The sequence below is a fragment of the Heteronotia binoei genome, chromosome 1 (assembly GCF_032191835.1).
Source record: "Heteronotia binoei isolate CCM8104 ecotype False Entrance Well chromosome 1, APGP_CSIRO_Hbin_v1, whole genome shotgun sequence".
Taxonomy (NCBI): domain Eukaryota; kingdom Metazoa; phylum Chordata; class Lepidosauria; order Squamata; family Gekkonidae; genus Heteronotia; species Heteronotia binoei.
This window is the reverse complement of record NC_083223.1, coordinates 264733651-264742846: the sequence shown is the minus strand read 5'-3', so window position 1 is coordinate 264742846 and position 9196 is coordinate 264733651. Positions and strand designations below refer to the sequence as shown.

The 9196-nt window shown below is 52.6% G+C and overlaps 1 protein-coding gene across 1 annotated transcript in view; it reads left to right on the top strand.

Annotated features, from left to right (window-relative positions):
* Positions 1 to 3167: 3167 nt before the first annotated feature.
* Positions 3168 to 9196, top strand: part of HCN3 (hyperpolarization activated cyclic nucleotide gated potassium channel 3) — a 52528-nt gene continuing 46499 nt past the window's right edge. Inside the window, exon 1 of the mRNA XM_060255185.1 lies at positions 3168 to 3430. Coding sequence (XP_060111168.1) covers positions 3189 to 3430 — 242 coding nt within the window. The 5' untranslated portion in view covers positions 3168 to 3188. The remainder of the gene's footprint in view (positions 3431 to 9196) is intronic.

Here is a 9196-nt window from a genome sequence, read left to right as displayed (position 1 = left end):
CTCTCCCGGCCTTCGATGGTGCGCTATTGAAAGCAGCGCGCCAGGTAAAGAGCCTGGGTGTTTTACTGGAGCCTTCACTATCAATGGAGGCCCAGATAGCAGCCACTGCCAAGTCAGCATTCTTCCATCTGAAGCGGGCAAGGCAGTTGGCCCCTTTCCTCGAGCGTCGGGACCTCGCAACAGTGATCCACGCAACGGTCACCTCAAGATTAGACTACTGTAATGCCCTCTACTTGGGGCTACCTCTGTGCCGGACTCGGAGACTGCAGCTAGTGCAGAACGCGGCAGCCAGGCTGTTGCTGGGACTCCCAAAACGGGAGCATATACAGCCGGGGCTGCGTGAACTGCACTGGCTGCCGATTGTATACCGAGTCCAGTACAAAGTGTTGGTCGTTACCTTTAAAGCCTTATATGGCCGAGGACCTGCCTACCTGAGGGACCGTCTTTCCCCATACGAACCCCAGAGAGCACTGAGGTCAGTCGGGAAAAATCTAATGACCATCCCCGGGCCGAAGGAGATAAAATATCAGAGCACCAGAGCACGGGCATTCTCGATTGCGGCTCCTACTCTGTGGAACCGACTCCCCGAGGAGGTGCGGGCCCTGCGGAACCTTGAGCAGTTCCGCAGGGCCTGCAAGACCGTCCTCTTCAAATTTGCACACCCGGACTGTTAGGAAGATCAGAAATTAAGGAGCCGCCAACGCGGTTGAAGAACTATACCGCAGAATAACTCTATTTATTGAACTGGTTTTAATGTTATTAAGTTTATTGTTGATGTTTTATATTGTTAAATTTAAAGGTTTTATTATTATTATTGTATGTTTTTATAAAATGTTGTTAGCCGCCCTGAGCCTGCTGAGGTGGGGAGGGCGGGATAGAAATAAAATTTATTATTATTATTATTATTATTATTATTATTATTGAGTCAACCTGAAAACCCAGCTTCGCCTGGGGATCGAACTCAGGTCATGAGCAGAGCTTAGGACTGCAGTCCTGCAGCTTTAACACTCTGCGCCACGGGGCTCTTGTTTATGGTCAAGGTTCTGTACTCAGTGATGTATTTCCTCTTGCTTCCCCCCCCTTTTGTTTTATTTTAGAGAAATAGTCTTTTTATAATTTGTAATATTTTAACTTTTAATTTTTTAAACCAATATTATATTATTTATGCCTTTTCAAAAAGGCCACTGTATATTGTATTGCTGTTTTGCTTTTTTTGTATGTTTAAAACAGTCAATAAAATCGTTAATTAGGGGGGGGGGGGAAGACTGACAACCCTACCACTGAGTCAATTAAAAACCCATCTCAGTCAGGCAGCCGTAAAAACCGTCTCACCTTATCAGCATGTTAAGGTAACATAAAAACAACGACATAAAAACAAGCAAAATTACAACTACAGCAACTCTCGGAAGAAGTGAGCGGTGACTCTTTTTTGTTGCCTTTATGGTGCAACTGGTCTCTTCCTCTTTAATGGCTGTTAGCATTAATATTAGTATTAATAGTATTGGCTCCTCCCCAGGCTTTTTTTGTAGCAGGAACTCCTTTGCATATTAGGCCACACACCCCTGATGTTGCCAATCCTCCTAGAGCAGGGGTGTCAAACTCATCGGTTATGAGCGCGGCAGCTGACACATTTTAATTATTTCTTTATTTATTTACCTTAAATTTCTCTCCCGCCCTCTCCGCGAGCGGACTCAGGGCGGCTAACAACCTTCATATTTACAATTTAAAAACCAATAAAATACAGTTGCAATTTAAAACCATTATGTGGTGCTGTCCCACTTCAATATAAGCGGGTACTGAGACCTTGTCGGGCCGGGCCATGGGTGTCATAAAATGTAGTGCTGGATAAGGGAGATATAAACTTTATAAAGGACAGAGACAAACACAATTAAAGGGTTTTTTTAAAAATTCTTTCTTTGGATCTCTTTCATGGAATCTGGGAACTGCGCAAATGAAGCTCTGGCTCTTTCCTTCCTTCCCCAGGGGACCAGGAGGGGGAGGAGCCTCAGCCAATAGAAGGAAGAGAGGCTTGGCTCAGTAGCTTTGCTGCGCGATTGAGGAAACCTGACAAAGCAAGCTATTACTCCCCAATGGAGGAGTCTCAGCTAATGGAGAAAACAGAGGTTTTGCTCTGTAGCTCATACGCAATTGAGCAAGCCTGGCAAGGCGAGCTGTTGTGCAGAAGGAAGCAAGAGAGAGGGAGAAGGAAGCAGACAGCGGTCAGTTACTCAGGGGCCTGATTCGGCCCCTGGGCCACATGTTTGACACCCCATGTCCTAGAGCTTACAGCAGCCCCTCTAAGAAGAGCCCTGTGAGCTCTTGGAGGATTGGCTACATCAGGGAGGTGTGGCCTAATATGCAAAGGAGTTCCTGCTGCAAAAAGCCCTGGCTCCTCCCGCCTAGGGGGGGCGGTGTGCGCGCGCGAGGACCCCGCCCCCTTTCCAGCCGCGCTCAGAATCCCCACTTCCAGCTTCACCAGCTGGGCAGCTCCTCCCCCGCCCCCCAAGCAGCCTCCAGCTCCAAAAGGTGGGCAGGTGGTGGTGGGGAGACCCCTGGCCAGGGGTCGTCCAGGCGGGCGTCGGCGCGCCGTCCCGCTGCCTGCCGCCAGGTGGCGCCGCCGTCCCGCTCAGCCCCCCGCCTCTCCCTGGGCGGCCTCTGCGCCGCTGTGCGCTGGTTGCCAGCCGCCGCTCCTTTCCCCGGGCGCCGAGGATGTGCTCTCCAGCGCCGGCCGCCCGGCTGACGTCTCTGGGCTCCGGCGCGCAACAGGCTCGGCTCGGTCCGGCCGAGGCCAAGAGGAGGGACTGGCCGTCCGCCGCCCGCCGCTCTCCTCCTCGCCCTTGATGCGCGCCCCTGGCCTGGAGGAGCAGCAGGCAGCCGACCTCGTTGCGCCCCACCCGGCTGCTGCGCCCCCCGGGCTGCGCGCCTCCTCTTCCTCCGCCCCCCGCTTCTCCCTGGGCCCGGGGAGGGATGCTGCGCCCCCGGGGGGGAGGCCGGGCAAGGGCGTTTGAAGGAAAGGCCGCCTAGCCCGCGCCATGGACGCCCAGCCCCAGGAGGGGGCGCACCAGGGCGCCGCCGACCCCCGCCTCCCCAAGCCGCCGCCTCCTCCGCCCCTCTTGGACGGCGAGGCCACCGGGCGGCCCCAGGGCGGCTCCGGCCAGCCCCGCGACGGCAAAGGCTCCCGAGGGGAGATGGCGCCGGCCTCGGTGGCCGAGCAGATCGTAGCGGCGGACGCGGCGGCGGTGGCGGCGGCTATGGCCGGCCCCGACGACCCCGGCGGCACCTTCGTGCAGCGGCAGCTGGGGGCCATGCTCCAGCCGGCCGTCAATAAGTTCTCCCTGCGCATGTTCGGCAGCCACAAGGCGGTGGAGATCGAGCAGCAGAGGGTCAAGTCCGCCGGCGCCTGGATCATCCACCCCTACAGCGATTTCAGGTACGGGAGTTGGCGTGGGGGTTGGGTAGGCCGCCGGATGGGACCGAGGGGAGGGTGAGAACCGACGACCCCCTTCCAGGAGGGGAGCCAGCGCCTCCTAAGGACAGAAGAGAAGCCCTGTTGGATCAGGCCCGTGGCCCATCCAGTCCAACACTCTGGGTCACGCAGTGGCCAAAAACCCCCAATTGCCCTCAGGAGGACGCCACCCAGCCAGGAGCGCTGTCCGTGGTGCTGGAAACCCAAATCCTGTCCTTGGTGCTGAAAACCAGCTCAATCGGCTGGGAAATTAAGAGCATAAGAGAAGCCCTGTTGGATCAGGCCAGTGGCCCATCCAGTCCAACACTCTGGGTCACGCTGTGGCCAAAAAACCCCAACTGCCATCAGGAGGACGCCACCCAGCCAGGAGCGCTGTCCGTGGTGCTGGAAACCCCAATCCTGTCCTTGGTGCTGAAAACCAGCTCAATCGGCCGGGAAATTAAGAGCATAAGAGAAGCCCTGTTGGATCAGGCCAGTGGCCCATCCAGTCCAACACTCTGGGTCACGCTGTGGCCAAAAAACCCCAACTGCCATCAGGAGGACCCCACCCCGCTAGGAGAGCTGTCCACAGTGCTGGAAACCCCAACCCTGTCCCTGGTTGGATGAAGCCATGTTGGATCAGGCCAATGGCCCATCCAATCAAACACTCTGGGTCACACAGTGGCCCATCCAATCAAACACTCTGGGTCACACAAAAAAACCCCAACTGCCATGAGGAGGACCCCACCCTGCCGGGTGTGCTATCCACGGTGCTGGAAAACCTGGCCCTTTCCAGGGTGCTGAAAACCACCTCAATCGGCCAGGAAATTAAGAACATAAGAGAAACCATGTTGGATCAGGCCAATGGCCCGTCCAGTTCAACACTCTGTGTCACACAGTGGCCAAAAAAAACCCCAGGCGCCATCAGGAGGTCCATCAGTAGGGCCAGGATGCTAGAAGCCTTCCCACTGTGCACCCCCCCCCCCCAAAGCACCAAGAATACAGAGCATCACTGCTCCAGACATAATAGCATAAGAAAAGTCACATTGGATCAGGCCAATGGCTCATCCAGTCCAACACTCTGTGTCACACAGATGCCACAGCTGCTGCTGCTCTGGACATGACCCCGCCCCGCCAGGAGCACTGTCCGAGGTGCTGAAGACCCTGACACTGTCCATGGTGCTGAAAACCAGCTCAATCTGCCATAAGACCATAAGAGGTCTCTCTTCATCCCGTCCCTTCCCATCATCCTTGTGGGGGAGGAAGGGAAAGGAGATTGTAAGCCACTCTGAGACTCTGATTCAGACAGAACGGGGGGTATAAATCTAAAGTCTTCTTCTTCTCACCGGGGTTGGCCGTGCTGAACTTGGGAGCTCTGAAAAGACTGGGTGCTGCATCTTTTTTTTTTAAAAAAGAAGCAGCTTGACCTCCTCAAAGGGCACCTATAACATCTAAAATCAGCCAGGGGACTCTGATCTAGGAGCTGACTTTGCATCGCGTCGGTGGCCTGCAAAAACAAAAAAGAATTTAAATCCCTTCTTGATCTGCCCATGGACTGCTTATGTCAAAGCAGATATTCGTAGGCCTTGTTCGTTAATCCAGAATGGTTTTTTTACCACCAGGCCGGTTGCTAAAGTGATCTCAAATCCCAGATCAACTCGAGCTGTAAATGAAAGGTTTATTTACCTGTTCCTTGATTCTGGCTTAGGGAAACTGAGAGCGGCCTACAATCTCCTTTCCCTTCCTCCCCCACAAGGATGATGGGAAGGGACGGGAGGAAGAGAGACCTTGCAGGCATACGGTTTGAGAGGTGGGGCCAGAAGATGAACGGTAGTGCTAGTCAGGGCCGTGGCCAGGATTTCATGTTTGGTGGGGCCCGCAGCAGGATTTGTTGTTTGTGGGGGGGGGGGGTCAGGGAGGCACCTGATTTGGCGACCCTAGGCTCTTGGCACTGTAAGCTGCCTTGAGTTCCACAAGCTAACCTCCCCTTCATCTGGGCAGTCACAGCAGCTCTGCTTCCCCACACCTTTCTTATGTGCCCTTCTCTCAGAGAGACAGAGACCTCTTGACTCTTCCCCACCCCCTTTGCTCTACAAGGTGTGTTAGGGCAGGGGAGGGGAAAAAGCGAAAAGCGCATCAACAATGCTACTACTTGTTCAGAGTACTGGTAAGCAAAGGGGACAGACTGAGGGCCCTCCCATGGAGGGGCCATATAGTTGGAAGGAGGGGTTGAAAGGATGGGCTTGGCCCCTCCCAGGCTCCACTGTAGCTACAGGATGCCATAAAGGGGCCAGTACTGAAGACAAAAAACAGCCAGTGTCTTGCGGAAGAATCTTCTTTGTCCCAGGTAGGCACTTTGATGGGGGTGAACATAAGAACATCAGAGAAGCCATGTTGGATCAGGCCAATGGCCCATCTAGTCCAACACTCTGTGTCACACAGTGGCCATAAGAACATAAGAGAAGCCATGTTGGATCAGGCCAATAGCCCATCCAGTCCACCACTCTGTGTCACACAGTGGCCATAAGAACATCAGAGAAGCCATGTTGGATCAGGCCAATGGCCCATCCAGCCCAACACTCTGTGTCACACAGTGGCCGTAAGAACATAAGAGAAGCCATGTTGGATCAGGCCCATGGCCCATCCAGTCCAACACTCTGTGTCACACAGTGCCCCAAGAAAACCCAGGTGCCACCGGGAGGTCCATCAGTGGGGCCAGGATATTAGAAGCCCTTTCACTGTTGCCCCCCATCCCAAGCACCAAGAATACAGAACATCACTGCCCCAGACATAAGAGCATAAGAGAAGTCATGTTGGATCAGGCCAATGGCCCATCCAATCCAACACTCTGTGTCACACAGTGCCCCAAAAAACCTCAGGTGCCACTGGGAGGTCCACCAGTGGGGCCAGGATATTAGAAGCCCTTCCACTGTTGCCCCCACCCCAAGCAGCAAGAATACAGAGCATCACTGCCCCAGACATAAGAGCATAAGAGAAGTCATGTTGAATCAGACCAATGACCCATCCAGTCCAAAACTCTGTGTCATACAGTGGCCAAAAAACCTGTGCCATCAGGAGGTCCACAAGTGGGCTAGAAGCCCTCCCACTGTGCCTCCCCAAGCACCAAGGATACAGAGCATCACTGCCCCAGATGGAGAGTTCCAACAATACTCTGTGGCTAAGAGCCACTGATGGACCTCTGCTCCAGATGCTTATCCAATCCCCTCTTGAAGCTGGCTATGCTTGTAGCTGCCACCATCTCCTGGGTCAGAATGCGTACAAGCCTCAATGGTATCATTGAGGCTTGTACTCGTTCTGCAAACCGACCAAAGTCCTAAATCCTGCTCCCACGTAGCTCAGAATGTCTAATCAGAACAAATCCTGCAAAATGAATCTTTTAAAAAACAAACAAACAACAACGCCGGGCTGGTTTGCGATTAGGTCACTCGCTCTCACGGTTCTGGTTTTGGGATTTCTGGGTCAAGAGGAAGGGGGCCTGAGGTGGCAGAGGAAATTGGAAAGGCACGTTTCGAAAGAGGGTTTTGAAAGGCTGGCTGCAGAAGCGTGAAAGCTAGAATGCGAGGGACTTTTCTTTTTGAAAACAGCTGAAATTGTCAGGACGCCGGATTTCACACCAGAATGCCCGTCTTGTGTTTGCATAACAAATCTGTGGACATGTGGGACTACACAGGGCCCACGTCTCTTAGCCTTGTCGCTGCTTCAGTATTCCGGTGAGGATTTCTGCATCCGTCGCTCCTTAGCGATGGCAACTACAACCAAAAACCCACATGTGGCAATTTCTTACATGCTCGGTTCCATGAAGACTATCTCCCCACCACTATCAAATCCCAGTGGGATGGCATGCAGTCTTATGCATGCTCAGCACACTATTGCCTACCACATTTTTTGTCCCAACCCCTTTCCAAAGCTCTCAGGGTAGGATGCTTGGTTTGTAAGCTGCTCTGAAACTATGAATGAAAGGCAAGGTATAAATCCAATGTCCTCCTCCTCTCCATTTTGCCTTACGACAATCCTATGAGGCAGGCTTGAGTGAGAAGGAATAACAGGCCCCAGGTTCCAGTTTAATGTAGTGGTTAAGCGCACGGACTCTTATCTGGGAGAACGGGGTTTGATTCCCCACTCCTCCACTTGCAGCTGCTGGAATGGCCTTGGGTCAGCCATCGCTCTCGTAGGAGTTGTCCTTGAAAGGACAGCTTCTGGGAGAATTCTCTCAGCCCCACCTACCTCACAGGGTGTCTGTTGTGGGGGAGGAAGGGAAAGGAGATTGAGAGCCGCTCTGAGATTCAGAGTGGAGGGCGGGATATAAATCCAGTTTCTTCTTCTTCTTCTTCTTCTTCTTCTTCTTCTTCTTCTTCTTCTTCTTCTTCTTCTTCTTCTTCTTCTTCTTCTTCTTCTTCTTCTTCTTCTTCCAGATTCCAGAAGGTGATGGGTGTATCTTGCTTGGGGTGCCAAAACATCTTGATCCCCCTGGTCCTACATAGAAGTAGTATCAGGAAAGGAGAATCTCTTCCAGTCTGGTGTTTTCTGTCCCCTGGGTCTCAGGTCAAGTCAAAACATGCTTTAGAAACCCACGAGGCTGGATTCAAGTATATTTTTAGAGTCGTCTTCCATCTTTTCAGACCCAACTTGAAACAGTAGAGCCACATTTCATTCTCTCGCACACATATTTGCTTCTCATCATCCTTACTTTCTTTCTAGAGTCCTCTTCCTTGGCATGGTTTTTTTTTTTTTTAATGAATGGGCAAGGTGTGTGTGTGTGTTTTTCAACAGTGGGAACATTTCATGTTCTTTCCTCACCTGTAGTTTGAAGTGGTACAGTCCCAGAACAGTTTCTTTGCATGCAAGAAACTGTTGGCTTTAGTCCTGGCCTACACAATACAGCTTACCACGTTACCAGCTTGCAGGGCTTTTTATGTCACAGGAACCCCTTTGCTTATTAGACCACACACCCCTGATGTAGCCAATCTTTCTGGAGCTTATAGTAGGCCCTGTACTAAGAGCCCTGTCAGCTCTTGGAGGATTGGCTACATCAGGGGGGCGTGGCCCAGGAATGGAATTCTAGCAGGACCTCCTTTGCATATTAAGCCACAACCCCCTGATGTAGCCAATCTTTTTGAAGCTTATAGTAGGCCCTGTACTAAGAACCCTGTCAGCTCTTGGAGGATTGGCTACAGCAGGGGGGCGTGGCCCAGGAATGGAATTCTAGCAGGACCTCCTTTGCATATTAGGCCACACACCCCTGATGTAGCCAATCTTTCTGGAGCTTATAGTAGGCCCTGTACTAAGACCCCTGTCAGCTCTTGGAGGATTGGCTACAGCAGGGGGGCGTGGCCCAGGAATGGAATTCTAGCAGGACCTCCTTTGCATATTAGGCCACACACCCCTGATGTAGCCAATCTTTCTGGAGCTTATAGTAGGCCCTGTACTAAGACCCCTGTCAGCTCTTGGAGGATTGGCTACATCAGGGGGGCGTGGCCCAGGAATGGAACTCTAGCAGGAGCTCCTTTGCATATTAGGCCATACCCCCTGATGTAGCCAATCCTCCAAGAGCTTACAGGGCTCTTCTTCCAGGGCCTCTTGGAGGATTGGCTACATCAGGGGGTCGTGGCCTAATATACAAAGAAGTTCCTGCTACAAAAAAAGCCTTGCTGGCTTGTATCGTTATGTCTGACAAAAGACCTGTCACAAATTTTGATCATTGCATGTGGTGATACGCCTGGTGGGATGTGA